At 37.4% G+C, this 16,016-nt stretch overlaps 1 protein-coding gene across 3 annotated transcripts; it reads left to right on the top strand.

Moving 5' to 3' along the window:
• The first annotated feature begins 597 nt into the window (after positions 1–597).
• Positions 598–13,234, top strand: LOC148879612 (Pentatricopeptide repeat (PPR-like) superfamily protein). 3 transcript variants are annotated; one of them, XR_016104297.1, is made up of 3 exons: positions 598–1,661; positions 2,353–3,550; positions 12,743–13,234. XR_016104297.1 is itself a non-coding variant. In XM_088961186.1 (2 exons), exons 1-2 carry the CDS (start codon positions 751–753, stop codon positions 3,299–3,301), a joined length of 1,860 nt encoding a protein of 619 aa, XP_088817312.1. In that variant the 5' UTR covers positions 598–750; the 3' UTR covers positions 3,302–3,613. The 3 variants fall into 3 exon arrangements, 1 of the variants encoding a protein (XP_088817312.1); XR_016104296.1 differs by lacking the exon at positions 12,743–13,234 and adding an exon at positions 4,298–6,897; XM_088961186.1 differs by lacking the exon at positions 12,743–13,234 and having other exon boundaries at positions 2,353–3,613.
• Positions 13,235–16,016: the final 2,782 nt, after the last annotated feature.

Raw genomic sequence — 16,016 nt, 5'->3', positions numbered from 1 at the left:
AGGGATGAGGCGGGGATGGGGTAGAGTATTTTGAGTATGAAGTGGGGACAGGGATGGGGCGCCCTACCCTAAACCCGCTCCATTGCCATTCTTATATAATTGTTAATTGTTAGTGAAATTAATAAAAATATTAGTTTTTGTAATTATTTTTATTTATTTAAAGTCAATAAAAATTTCATTTAAAAATAATAAAGTTATTAAATTTACTATAAATGATAAAAAATTAAATTTATTAAAAAATATTTATTATTATTAAATTAACAATAATTATTTTATGTAAATCAACATTAAATGAAGAATATAATTATTAAATTTTCAAATATTAATAATAACTTTGAATACTTTTAATTATTAATTTATCAAATAATTAATAGTGAATAAAATTATCAATCTTTCAGAAATATATATTATTTATATATAATAAATATATACTATATTTATTTATTAAATTATTACTAAATTAATATAATATTAATTTATTAAATTACACAAAAAATAGGACATTTTATATACAGATGGAGTTTCGGGCTCGGGCGTAAACATTTTCTAATCCCGGCCCGGCCTATGAACAAGTCTACGTACTTATATCCATATGACCATATCTTGATTCTTGACCTCCTTCACTTAGCTGCACTTACGCAGTTCCGAATCTTCCGACTCTCGTTCAGATGAATCATGACTACTTGAAATGACAACGTTTACGAGAATTGAGAACTGGGGAAGATAGCGAGCTAAGCTAGGCCTGAAACAATGGTCATTAAATCAAAACCCATGTTATATCCCTTTTCCCGGTCTCTCACGTTCGAAAAATCCCATCTATCTCCATTCCACCCACAAGAATCTCTCGCAGATAAACTCTTAACTCTTTTGAAGCAATCGGATTCCCCCGAATCCTTAAAACAAATCCACTCTCAAATGCTTATCAACTCCATACAGCTAGACAACTTCCTCCTCCCAAAACTAGTAGACCTCAAAGATTTTGAGTACGCTTCTCTCCTCTTCTCTCAAATCCCCGAGCCCAATGACTTCTCTTTCAACGTCATGATTCGTGGCTTAACAAATACATGGCACAAGTTCTCTCTCGCACTGGAGTTCTATTACCGCATGAAGTTTTCGGACCAAATGCCAAATAAATTTACCTTCCCGTTTCTACTGAAGTCTTGTGCTAACCTCGCGGCATTGGATCAAGGCAGGATCGCGCACTCAATGATTTTCAAAACTGGGTTGGACTCTGATTCTCACGTGAGGCATTCGTTGATTACTATGTACTCCATGTGCGGTGAGTTGAGTTCCGCACGAATGGTGTTCGACCAAATTACGGATAGGGACTTGGTTTCTTGGAATTCGATGATAACGGGGTACTCGAAAATGGGTTTTGCACGTGAGGCGGTGGGGTTGTTTAGGAGGATGAGGGTAGCAGGTTTTGAGCCAGATGAGAAGACTCTTACCAGTGTTCTTGGGGCGTGTGGGAATTTGGGGGATTTGAGTTTGGGGAAGTGGGTCGAGGAATTTGTGGATGCAAATAAGTTTGAATTGAGTTCTTTCGTGGGCTCCTCATTGATTGGTATGTATGGGAAATGCGGGGACTTGGATTCAGCAAAGAGGGTTTTTGATAAAATGCCGAAGAAAAATCTAGTCGTGTGGAATGCGATGATCACCGGGTAAGCAATTCATATTTGACTCCTCAATGATTTTTTCGTATTAAAAGGATGATTCTATTTAATTTTAACCGCATGATTATTTGACCAAAAAAACCCGAAGGATTATTTGACCAAGAAAACCAGAAGGATTATCAATTATTAATTAATTATCTATCATCTGTTTATTGAAGAAATCATATTTTCAGTCTGAAAATGGAGGCTTTATCCTTTTTTCTTTTTGAAGGTAAAGTACTGTATTGTATTATCTTAGTATGCAAAAAGAGAGTACATCAGCCCATCAACCCATGTACAATGATAACATGTACATTGGGAATATACAAAAGGAAAGCATAGAAAAGTTATCCAAAGAAAGGTCCAACTTGCAAAAAAGAACAAAGTTGGACACCCTGAATATTCTTTGTACATCCAACCAAGAACAAAGCAAACCTATAAGATTACTCTTAATTCCCTTATCAGATTATTTGTTATAAAAAAATACGATGGTTTCTTTCCTTCCAAATTGCCCAAATGATGGCAGTGGCGAAAGTATTCCATAATAATTTGCTCCTGCTCAGGCCCTTAGTTGTCCAACCTTGCAGAATCTGCAATACTGAATCAGGAAAGCAAAAATGAATAATAATGTTCTTTAGTTGAACAACTGTTAATTTTGTTTTGACTTATACTAACTTTTTACTACATCAGATCCAAACAGATATGCACAAAATGGAGCGTCAGATAAAGCAATCATGCTATTCCATGACATGAGAGTGGCCGGTGTGAACCCAAATAACATTACATTGATAGAAGTGTTGTCAGCAAGTGCCTCTGTAGGGGCCCTTGACATTGGGAGGTGGGTGGATGCATATGCATCACAAAATGGCTTAAACCATGATATCTATGTTGCCACTGGATTAATTGATATGTATGCTAAGTGTGGAAGCCTAGATAATGCAATCAAAATCTTTGAAGATATGCCCCAGAAAAATGTGGTCTCTTGGAATGCCATGATATCTGGCTTTGCGCTTAATGGACGGGCCTTGGAAACCATATCCCTATTTAAGCGCATGTCAGAGGACAGTGCAGTCCGGCCAGATGACATCACATTTGTTGGAGTCCTTTCTGCCTGTGTGCATGTTGGATTTGTTGATGAGGGTCTTCACTGGTTTAATTTAATGGAGCAAGTTTTTGGAGTTGCGCCAAAAGTTGAGCATTATTCTTGCATGGTTGATCTTTTAGCACGTGCGGGATATTTGCATGAAGCATGGGATTTTGTCAAGAAGATGCCAGAAAAGCCTGATGCAATCACATTAGGGGCACTTCTTGCTGCCTGTCAGAATGTTGGGGATGTAGAGATTGGTGAACAAGTAATGCACCTTCTTCTAGAGTTGGAGCCATCAAACTCTGGAAACTATATTATCTCATCAAAATTATTCGCAAGCTCGAAGAGGTGGGATGACTCAGCAAGGATGAGAGGATTGATGAGAGAGAAAGGAGTCACCAAGACTCCTGGTTGTAGCTGGATTGAGGTTGAAAATGAAGTTCGTGAATTTCGTTCAGGTGACGCTGTATGCCTTGGATCACAAGAAGTTTGCCAGGTTATTGACTTGCTGAATGAGGAGATGAAGATGGAGGGATACATTCCAAAGGTTGATTCTCTATGAGAAGCTTTCATTGCCCAACCAAAGAGAAGGGCCGTAAAATCAAATGCTTGGAGTTGTTGGTTTTATCAGGTTGGTGAGCCAAGATAATATGCTGGGAATGTGTTCTCTCTCCAGGTCACAGTGCCTTGGCACTTGGGCCAGCTTGGTCAAAAAAATTGGGAAGTTGTTATTGTTGTTTGCTTTGATAAAAGGAAATTGTACCAATACAAACAGGTAATCTGCTCAGATGAGACATACAAAGCAATTCAGGTAATGTTTGGGTCCCTCTCCAATATAAGTTTGATTAATGTTACATCAATTTGATAACATAAATCAGTTACCTATCTCTTCTAATAAAATTACTGTTATTGATCCAAAAAAAACATAAATCAGTTACCTGTATGTTGGGAGGTGTTATGGATTGAAACTTGTTTTGGTTAGATTACTTTTAATCAAGGTTTTGAGTTTTGGTTTACAAATAGGCTATAAGTCACAACATGGTTTTGCACCAGAATCTGGCCAAAATTTCATAATTTTTTTTTTTGTGGTCAAATTCCAGATAAAAAATCTAGCAGAAAATTGACATTTCTTTTAATCCATATCTTTCTCTCATCTCCTTCATTTTGTTTTCTTTTTGTTTTTTTGATTTCTTTTGAAGGGCTACACAACAGGGGGTAGCCCATCCCCAAACCCATAATCTCCCAACCCAGGTGCTGGCGGGATTCGATCCGAAGTCTCTGCTACAACCAGCAGGAAACCTTACCAACCAGATGGTTGGCACCTTGCCATCTCCCTCATTTTTCTTTACTGCTCCTATATGAACTTTCACTGTCTCTTGTTATTCTGTACTTTATATCCTATCTTTTGGATAGGCCAAATGGATATTGTATTAATTAGAGGGAGAACTTTCCTCAAATATGTAATTACATGGTGTTAGCTGTTTCATATATTGATTGCCTTTTCAGCTTATGTACAAAATGAACAAAATGAATTGATTAATAAAGAGTGTTTTGGCAGCCCTCGAAGCTTTCTACATGTCCCTTTTCCCAATTCCTTCTGAGGTGGCAGGCAGACTAGAAAAAAAAAGTGAGAGATTTCCTTTGGATGGGTTGGAAGGACTTCTCCAAGAACCACTTGGTCAACTGAGATGAGATCTGCAAACCTTTTTCTCACAGTGGCTTGGGAATTAGAAAGGTCAAACAGTTTAATATAGCACTTTGGGAAGATGGTTTTGGAAATTCTCAACTGAACAAAATGAATTGTGGAGAACTATCATTGCTGAAAAGTATGGAACCAGTGTCATTGGGCGGGGAAGCAGAAGGCTCCCATTGGTCTTATGGGTGTGGTGTGTGGAAATGTATTTACAAAGCCACCCACAGTTTATTAAAGGGGTAAAATACAAGGTAGATGATGGAATCAAATTAAGATTTTGGTTGGACCCTTGGTGTGAAGACAGACAGCTAGGAGACAGATTTCCACTACACTTCAATATTGATGAAAACAAACAAGCTAAGGCTGGAGAATGTTATCATTTAGAGGGGAACAAGCTAGTGGAATCCTGCTTTTAGAAGAAACTTCAGTGATTGGGAACTGGAACAAGTGGTTGAATTCCTCTCTTTGATCCAGAACCAGCAACTAGACTTACTTTCTGAGGACTGAAGAAGCTGGGAATGGGAAAAATCAGGTTTATTTTCAGTGAAATTCTACAAGGGCCTGATTGAAGAGCAAAGGCAGAATTTCCCTTAAAGCTATGTGGGGAACTGCTGCCCCTTTAAAAAGTCAACCTTTTTGCTAGGGTGGTGGCAAAAAGCAATGGAAGCTGGCAAAGGAGGAGTATTGTAGTCTAGCCGACATGGAAGAAATCCAATGGAGGCAAAGATCTAGGATCCCGTGGCTGAAGGCTGGTGATAGCAATACATCCTTTTCCCAATAAGATGGCAAGCACAAGACAGAGGTGTAACACTACAAACCTGATTGACATTGGCAATATCCATTATGACAGAGAAAAGGAGGCAACTCGGGCTATAGTTAGGTTCTATAAAAATTTATTTGCAGCAAATGATGTCATTAACCAAAGCTGGATGTCATTTCCTTTTCTTAGATCTCGGATCATGAGGCTGATTTTCTGGAGAAGCCCTAGGTTGAAGTTTTGCAAACCATGAATGATTTGGTAGGAGACAAACGCCCCAAGGCCAGATGGTTTCCCCATACCTTTCTACAAGAAGTGCTGGGATTTCCATGCCATTGTGTACCTGTTTGAAGCAGCAAAAACCACTTTTATATCCTTAATCCCGTAGAAGAAAGGGGTGGCTGGCATTAAGGATTACCAGCCAATAAGCCTGATTGGAAGCTTATACAAGGTGATCTCTAAGGTACTAGCAATAGATTAAGAAGGGTGCTGGGTTCCATCATCTCTCCATCCCTTGGAGCCTTTGTGGATGGAAGACAAATTCTAGACAGATCCCTAGTGGAAAACGAGTGCATTGACTCAAGGCTTAAAGCACACATTTTGGGTGAAATTAGATATGGATAAAGCTTACAACCATGTCCAATGGTGCTTTGGTCTTTTTAATCTGCTTTGAGGCTGCATCAGTCCTCAAGATTAGCTTGCATAATAGTGAATTGATTCCTGTTGGTGAGGTACCTAACATTGAAGAACTTGCAGCTGTTTTGGGCTGTAGATTTGGATCCCTCCTGGCCAAATTTCTTGTTCTTCCTCTTGGGGTAAATTACAAGTCAAAAGATATTTGGGATCCAGTGATTGATTGGGTCAGACACAAGCTAGCCCGGCGGAAAAAGAGGTACCTTTCGGAAGGAGGGAAGATTACTCTTATTCAAAGTGTGCTGTCAACTTTACCTACCCACCTACCTTGAAAAACTTAGAAGAGACTTTCTTTGGGATGGGGAAGAGGATAAAAAGAAGTTCCACTTGGTTGCTCGGAAGGATGTGTGCAAGCCAAGACATCAGGGGGGTGTGGGCATTAGACCACTAAAGCAAGTAAACATAGCCTTGTTATCAAAGTGGTTGTGGAGGTTTGGGGCGAAAAAGTCAGAATTTTGGGGGGGTGTTGATAAAGAACAAGTACGGGCAGTCTGGTTAGGGATGGAAAACAAACCCCATTAATGAACCTTGTGGTACAGGCCTCTGAAAAGGAGTGATGCTAACAAGGAAGTCTTCTTCAAACATGTCCTCTTTAAAGTCAGGAACAGTGAAAACATTTGCTTCTGGAAAGTGGTGTGATGTGATGCCAAATTGCCAATGAGCCTGGGATAAAGATGCCAAGATTAGTGACTGTTAAGAGACTGTTGCAGACCAGAAAATCTGGGTTCCCCGGCTCAGAAGGGATGTTGATGATTGAAATGTAGAAAGCCTTAGCAGATGTGTTGCAACTTTTGGAAAAGACTAAACCTCAGCTCTACAGAAACTGATGGGTTCTTGAACATTGAAAGATGTTAATATCTAATGTATTGAAAGATGATGTCTTTTCTGCATCTTTTTTTAGGGTGGGTTATCTTGGTGGGTTCCTAATTGGTTTTATATCTACACAGCCTCTCATTGTACAGGATATATATCTTTGATACTAATACAATACCATATACTTTACCTTTTCTCATAATTATACTCCTCTACAAGACCAGCGCACACTGCAAAATCATTTTGCTATTATCTGCTTCTAATGAAATTGGAAGTGTTTAAATGTAAGACCTTGAAAATTGCTTGGATATAGCTTTCCACGTTTCCCATCATCAACTCTATTCTGCTAACTTTGCCTTCAAAGATTCTATTATGTGCTCCAACCAAACAGACCAACACAGAACAAAAAAAATTGGTTTCCAAAGGGTCTTCCCCCTTCTAGTAAGGTCTTGTGTTGGCCAGGAGGACAAACGGGAAATAGAGAAATCAGTTCAACGCAAACCAAATGCAAGCCCAACCTGAAAACTTCAGGTTGGGGGAAGCGGGGGGGGGGGGGGGGTGAACAAGTGGACCAACTACAATATTTACACAGTTGAACATTATCCTAAGACTGCCAATTCGTTTCAAGGATGCAGACAAAGTTACACTTAAAAACTTTACTCAACTAGTAACAGTCTCGTCTTTGGGTTCTACATAACTTTCTGCATCTCATAAAAATGATCAAAATGCAATTGCCTCCAAGATAAGCATAAAAATGATATGGCCTACCATATAAGGCCTGTGTTTACTTTTTTTTTTTTTTTTGAGAAAAAGGTAACTTCATTCAAAATAGACAAAAAGTACATGAGAAGATGTACAAAAAGAGGTTAAAAACTCTAATAGTTATACAGGAAGAGAGAGCTACCATTAAAAAGGTAATCCCTGTGAACACCAGACCTTGCTAGGCCATCAGCTACAGTGTTTAGCTCCCTAGGTATCCAGCCCAAGTATGCATTCAAAGAGGAGAGGATGTCTCTCACTTCAGTCAAGTAATGAACTAAAGTCCAGGGGCCATTCTCAGGTTCAGCTAACCAATTGAAAGTATTAGCTGAGTCTCCTTTGATGGTGATATTTGAATAACCCAAGTCTCTTGCTATCTGGATACCAGTTAAGGCTGCCAAGATTTCAGCCTTTGTTGAAGAGACTATCTCAATCGGTCCACTGAAAGCCCAACTAATGTTGCCATCTCTTCTTCTAAAAACACCTCCAATGCCTGCTTCACCTATATTACTGAAAGCAGTTCCATCGAAATACAAGGTTATCTGCGCTTCCTCAGCAACTTTGAAACTGTGGGGGGTAGTGTTGGAAACATGTTGGGAAAATAAAAAGTTTGCTGCATTCCTATGAAGATTAGAGATAGAGATTCCTTTAAAATACTCCGAACTGGTAGCCCAAAGGAAGCATCTGTGGGAGATAATGGAAGTGAGCTCCTTGGTTTCCCACACAAAAAAACAAACCCTAGAAGGGATATGGAGTACCAAACTCTCTTGAAGGGGAACTGATCAGGTGTCTACTCTTCGGAAATTAAAGCCTTGAAGCAAGACTTGGTTGAGAACTTACCTGCCGGGTGAAGGGTCCAGACTTGAAGGTCAGAGGTTTTAGGGGAGAGGTAGACCTCTCTAAGGGTGTGCAGAAAACTAGTCACTTCGCTGAGTTCTAAGTCACTTAGCAGTCTTCTAAGGTTCAGAGTCCAGTTGAACTGGGGGAGGGTTGAGGATAAAACATGGGAGATGTGAGCGCCTTGGTTTAGAGTAAGGCTGAAGAGACGAGGTAAGGAATTGGCCAAAGAAGAGCCGTCCCAGTCCCCACCATAAATTTGTCCAGAACTTAATCCTATTCCCATTGTCCACTTTATATCTAATGGAAGAGATGAAACAATTGTAAGTTGAGATTATACCTTTCTAAAGGTTGGTGTCTCTGACCCGGTTCAAGTGAATATTGCTATCCCAACCGTTGGAATGCTTCTCGTACTTGCTAGTGATGACAGCAGTCCAAAGAGCATTTGGTTCCCGAGGGAATCTCCAAAGCCATTTACTAAGAAGAGCTGTATTTCTTTCCTTCAGGTGACCTACTCCCAATCCACTGTCCTCCTTAGATTTGCGCACCTGATATCAACTCACAAGGCGAGATCCCTTTTCCCCACCTCCATCCCAAAGAAAGTTTTTCTGAAGTTTTTCCAGCTGGTTAGAGATTTTGACGGGCAAGCGAAAAGTAGAAAGGTAATATATAGGCAAGCTGGCCAAAAAGGCTTTAATGAGAGTAGTCTCCTCCCTTTGGAAAGGTAGTTTCTTTTCCATGTGGCCAGTTTCTTCTCACATTTTCCAGCATTGGGTCCCAAAAACTTTGACTCTTTGGATTCCCTCCAAGAGGGCATCCCTGGGTAAAAGATGGGGAGATTCTCCACTTTGCACCCCAAAATCTTTTTTTTTTTATCAATAACTGAAATTCATTATATTTATAAAATAATAATTACAGGATTGGGAGAGGTAAACCGTCTTACCTCTCCACAACAACTATGCAATTACAATTGATCCCAAAACAAATGATTCCTTCCCACCCCTTCTTTAGCTAAAACATCAGCAAAGGCATTTGCAGTCCTTTTAACCCAGCTGAATTGCACTTTCATATCTTTAGTCAGCCATTTAAATCTTTTCTTTCTCATTGCTGTAGATCCAGAAACCATTGTCTTCCTTTTGCAACCATTCCACTACTAACTTTGAGTCACCTTTGATAATCAACTTCTTAACATCCATTTCCTTTGCCTTTTGCACTCCTTCCATGACAGCCATAACCTCAGCCCTTAGGGAGTCACCTAGAATTGGGCCTGAATATAATCCAATAACTCTGCCTTCACCATCTCTGTAAAACTGTTCAAGGAGTGATCATCTGATAAGTTCAGACTTACTATGCTGCTCTTAGAAAAATTAACTTGAAGTCTAAAGACCCACTCAAAACAAGTGATGACCCTTTTCACATTTGAAATATTGTCCTCATTAGCCTCTAAAAAAAGAATAATGTCATCAGCAAATTGAAGGCACGAGATCTGAATAGCTTCTCTACCAACTTCATAACCTCTCACCAATCCCAAGGAGTTAGCTTAGCCCTCTGGCCTCTTCACAAGTTGACTAAAAATTTCCATCACAAGAGTAAAAAACAGAGGGGAGAGGGGGCACCCTTGCCTAAGCCCCTGCTAGCATTGAAGTAACCTTTTGGCTGCCCGTTAATCAGAGCTGAAAACCACATGGAGCTTTTACACCCATCCACCCACCAAATCCATCTTCTACCAAATCTCATTAGCCTCAATCTCCAGGAGACACCCCCAATCAACTTTATCAAAGAAATAGCTTCCTTAGTTGTTAGTCTTTATGGTTGCATACCTCTGCAGTGTCTCTGAATCCAAGTACATGACTTAGGACCTCAATCTGTATGACTTGGTTTCACTAGAACCCAGTATTATCTCCATCGCCATCGCTGTCACCATCATCAGGTGAGATCCAAATCAAACTATCTAGCCAGAGCTGGTTTTCAGGTGTTGGATCTTTATAAATTATATGATCTTCATTAAAATCATCAGGGAGGGCTTTCATGGTTCTCTCAAGTTGAAACCTCTAATCAAATCTTTTGAGGAAATATCCATACATTATAGAGGTCACGTAGAGCTTCCCAAGTTTGACCTTGCTGATTTGGACAATTAGTATCAAGAGGACCCAATCTCCAAGAACAAGAGATGCTCTGAATCATCTCAAAGGCTTGAGGGGAGTGAACAGATTCCAGTTTCCATTCTTTGTTTGGCCATAAATCCACCCTACTAGTAGGATCTGAAGAAGGCATTCATATTGGTGGTATCATTGAAATGGCATTTCCATGAATTTTTGTACAATCAAACAGTAGATTATCTCCTCAAGGGCTTTCTGTTTCTTTTTTTCCTGCAACTCAGTTTGTAAGTCCTGATGGTTTTATCTCACCAACCAATAAGCAAGGTTTTTTTTTGGGTATATTAATAAGCAAAGGGTTCAAAGTAATATCACATGATTGATACAGGTTGCTACACATCTAAATAGTGCTTCATATTAAACTTATATAATTTTAAATGTAATTAAAATATGATATTAAATTATATGTTAGTACTTCTAAAAATGTGGAAGGAATAATATCTTGCATATTAAACTGATTGATTTGAGGGTTTTCTGTTTTTACAAATTAAATTTAATATTATATATAAATATGTGTGTTTGTGTATGTTAATTTGAAAAAGGTTTACAGTTCACAGTTAAAATATATTAAAATATATTATTCAACTTTGAATGCACTATGTATATTAATATATAATAATGAGTTCATGTGTAAGCATTTTATAGAATTACCCTGAGTATAGATTGACATAAATTATAAAGGTTCATGTATATTTTGCTTATAAAGGTAAATTAGATTGGTTTATATCCAATAATAGTGCGTTCATGTGCATCATATTACCACTTGTCATCATCCTAATGACTTGTCTCATGTAGTGAACTTTGGTATATTAACAGATGTATTAAAAAAATAGATTGCACTAAAACAGAGATAGTTGCTCTGCTACTGGATTGTAGGTTGTTTTGAGATTGTGACCTTCTCCCACCATTGAAGGTGATTCAGCTAATGATGTTAGGTGAAATATTGGCATTTCTTGAGGACTTTGGAGGCTTTTCCATTACCTCTACAAGATTAGGGATGATTTTTCTTCCTTGTCAGTTCAGATAGGTGGGCCTGTAGAGAATGAATTAGATTGCAATATAATTTGGTGAGGTCAATCATAGGGAGGGTTCTTTTAAATAGTAACAGCTTCATGCTAAAATAAAATGGTAAGTCACCATATATCAAACGACATTTTAATTTTTTTTGTTATAACCACTGTTATCAAATAGTCGTAGAAAGTGTGGCCAGATACTGCAAAACTGCAAAGAATTAGTAATTGTTGAATTGAATTACTCTTATGGCCACAAAGAAAGCAACAATTATCAAGTGTCAATCCTCTAGAGATATGGTGAACCACTACCAGTCAAAAGGGTGATCCACCATCCGGATTTTCTCCATGTAGCAGTTCAAAGAAAGATACTTTGGATGGGTGGTGGAATTCCATATCCATTTTCACGAGATTCATCCATCCCTCTGGCTTCCAACTTTTATTAAAAGGAATTAACTGAAAAGGAACCTAACCTCTAAGCTTTCCTCCATCTGCTGTCCTGATGGCTGAACCTGAATTTGACCATTTCCTCCAGCATCACCAGCAGGTCATCAACCTCCAAGTCATCCAAGTAATGTCTGAACCTCATATGCCTCCCAGTCCTTTTCTTGTGCTATTGTAAACAGTCCAGGGAAAGTTTCACCCAAAGGCATCCTTTGAGAAATATACTTGGTCACCTTTCCTGGTTTCAGTATTACGTATGGAGAGAAAGCATCCTTTATTTTCATCATTCCCTTCCCCATGCCCGAGCCGTATGTGCTGTGAATGAGTGTTGTTACTCTATCTATGCTTGAGATGCTATATTTACTCTGTATCACCTTTCGTCATAGCTCATCCTTATCAATTCCATACCTCCAAAGCTATTTCCTAAGTAATGCTTTATTGATGGATTTTATCTCCTATCTCTTCTATATTTTTCATATCCTAATTATTTTCCCCTATAATTGGAACTCTTTGGAAGTTAATCCTTTTGAATTGCATTCCACATATTTTTGAAATTGGAATAATATCTCTCAATTATTGAATGTTCCTTTGAAGCTTAAAAATCAGAACCTTCACTATAGTGTCTATAATTCATAATTCTCTAGGAGCCCTAAGTATATAGTCTTACTCTGATGGTTTTGTCTCACCTGTATGGTTTCAGTTTTTTCCTTTCAAGAGAGAGAGAACCACATGAATGGTTCAGACATGTGGTATTAGCTTAAGGAAAGGTCTTCATATTAAATTGTTTGATTGTAATTTACTGTAGCAAACTAATTCTTTTTCCCAAATAATAAAATTTCAGGTGGAAAATAGATTTTGAATGTGGCAAGAAATTTCTATAGGTAAGAGCCTTGCATTCCAGTAAGAAACAATACTTGTCTGAGCAGCTTAGTTCCTACATTCAGTAGATTGGTTGGCAGAGTAAATGTTGTTTAAGTAGAATCTTGCAAAATTGCTCCTATAAACAAATTTGCAGTTTGGGATTCTGAGGCTGAATTTGGGTGTCATATTAGAGGATGCAAATTATGTCTCAAAACAAGTTTTTAAGTTCAAAATACCAATTCCTGACTTTGTGGCACTATCAGCATGGGCAAGACTACATATGGTAATGACACCTTACCATGTCTGATGAAAATAATTACTATGGCCTGAATTAGATGGCATTTTGGAGGTATCATGTATTGTGCTCTAAAATACTGTGTAAACATAAACTAAAGACCTTTACGGGTTCTATTAAAGCATTAATTGGAAAACTGCATCTGTTAGAATGAATAAAAGATATATGGTTCCTTTTTTCGGTAACTTGATTTATGGTTCCTTCTGTCTTACTCTTTGGCCTGAATTTGGACAGCATGGTCAGGACAGCTTCTTTGGCCAAGGTAAGGAGAAATTGCCTTCAACAAGCTTCTCTTTACAATCATGTGCTTTGTGAAATTCAATTTCTTGATCACATTAGGCATCACAATATGGTTAAGAGTCCAAAGTTGTAGAAAAGTTTATTTTCAATAATCTTGAGGGTGGGCCTTGGCGCAATGGTTAGGTTGTTCCATTTTGATCTGGGTGACCAGGGTACAGATATTGGAAACAGCCTCTCTGTGTATCTGCAGGGTAAGGCTGCATACATCTGTCCCTCCCCAGACCCGGCATTGGTGGGAGCCTCATGCTCTTTTAAAATAAAAAAAAAAAAACATGCACAGTGATGTAGGACCTTTTAACATAGACCCAAGACAAGTTTGCCATTCTAATTCCCATTTCCACTAGGAAAGAAAGATTTCATTGAATCTGAACTTCGTACATTTCTATGATTGTTCAGCTGATATAGCTCTTACCAAATAATATATTTAGGACAATCCATATCTTAATTTTAAGGGCAATTGTCTAAAACTGACCATGAGTTTTCAGCATTTCTCTTAAACTCACCACAACTTTTCAAAATGTCTAGAACTCACCATGTCACTAACTTGACGTTAAACAGACTAACGGGTGTTAATATATTACTATTTTAATCTTCATAGAAAAATATAAAATATATACAAAATAAATTAATGGGTTTATGTTTTTACGTATTTTATATTTGAAAATATTTTTTGAACTTTTTCCTTTTTTTCATGTCTAAATATTAAAATGGTAATGTATTGTTAAACAGACTAACGGGTGTTAATATATTACTATTTTAATCTTCATAGAAAAATATAAAATATATACAAAATAAATTAATGGGTGTTAATACATTACCATTTTAATATTTAGACATGAAAAAAAGGAAAAAGTTCAAAAAATATTTTCAAATATAAAATACGTAAAAACATAAAAGTTACAAAAAAAATAAAAAATATAGAAATTGCAAACAAAATAAAAAATTATTTTCAAATTATAGAAACTATAGAAATTGAAAAACAAACTCAGAAAATAAAAATTGTAGAAAAAACACCAAAAGTTATAGAAAAACACAAATTGCAAATAAATAACAAAAATACAGGAAAATTTATAGATTGTAGAAATTAGAAAATTGTAAAAAAAACAGAAATTATAACAAAAAACTAAAAATGCATAAAAAGCAAGAAAATTGAAAACTGAAAACGACCATTTTTCCTCTAACTCACCATTCAAGGGTAATTTGGTCATGAAAATTGTTATTTATGCTGACATGGACACCTCTGTTAAGAATCATTAATGGTGCACTAACGGAAGGTGATTTTGGAAAATAAAAACTTACTGAATGGTGAGTTTTAGACATTTTGAATAGTTGTGGTGAGTTTTAAGAGAAATGTTGAAAACTCATGGTGAGTTTTAGACAATTTCCCTAATTTTAATTCACATCCAGTTAGTTTCCTAATAAAACAAACCTCCTTATCAAGTCTCTTTCTATATTCCACTTTGAATATTATATTATTATTCAACAATCAAAGTATTTTAATCTTCAATTATAAATTCCAAATCCAATAAAAAGGGTTAAAATTTACCAGAATTCTGAAGTTTCCTTGGCATTGCACGTCTAAAATCTAAACTAATTAAAGCAAGCCTTAAACAAAATATAACTTCTAATTGTTTCAATGTCAGATAATCGGCTTGAGTTATCTGCTCTCCTGGGATGCATCTTATCCAAGTTGGTTTTGATTTGTTTGTTATAGTTTCTCTTATTTCATTTCAGAGGTACACCAGTCTCCAGGGGCCACTCCCTGTAGTTTGGCATCATCTAATGTCGTCTGCTGAATCACCTTCAATGGTTAGGATTTAGGAATTGTAACTGGAGTTGCTTTTGTATTCTCTAACTTTGGCTTCCGTAGAATGAACATCCTCCATAGGTTCATTGTAATTTTATAAGGTCCACAGGATACTCTGTTCCGTTCATAGAAATAAACCATGCCACTCAGTCCTTGCGACAGATTTCCATGAGTAGAGTGGTGTAGTTGGAGCTACCACCCTGTTCTTTTCATTTCTCTTCTCTTACTAATTTATCATCTCTAAGGTGTCGGTGTTCTTTCTCCTCCGCCCAAGTTGTGTCCATACTCCATTTCTTCCCTTGAAACTTGAAAGTGCGATCTCAGCTAGTGTTATAAAAGAGATGGTTTTGATTAGAATGCTCTTGTTAAGTAAATTGGTTTCGGTTGGTGCTGTGCGAATGACCCAGTAGCTGACATTAGGGTGCTCAGAAAAAACTGAAAAATCGAACAAAAATATATGGTTAATGAAACTGACTGGTATATATAGTTATATTTATTATATATATTTATATATTTATTTGTAATATATGTTATAAATATAAACAACAAAAGAATCGAAACCGATCAATCGGTGCTACCGTGCTAGTGGTCCGACTTCGATTCATGAATTTACAAAATGGTTCCCCCACACCAACTCCACGGTCCGAACTCGGTGAAAGCTTGACGTCTAACGGTCCTATCAATGAGTAATAAGTTCTCTCACTCCGTTAAGAGTCCAAGAGCATAGATCGGATGAGTCCAAGAGCAGCCACTCCATTTCAAAGATGCCAAGAGTTTGGGTGTGGAGCAAGGTTTAAAGTATCGGAAATGTAAGATGTATCGGAAAAATAATTTTAAGAGATATATTGAGAT

Source organism: Nelumbo lutea, chromosome 1 (assembly GCF_056320005.1).
Source record: "Nelumbo lutea isolate HS-2025 chromosome 1, American lotus-T2T, whole genome shotgun sequence".
NCBI classification, from domain to species: domain Eukaryota; kingdom Viridiplantae; phylum Streptophyta; class Magnoliopsida; order Proteales; family Nelumbonaceae; genus Nelumbo; species Nelumbo lutea.
The sequence above is the reverse complement of the archived record's forward strand: the minus strand, read 5'-3'. Positions and strand labels throughout refer to the sequence as shown.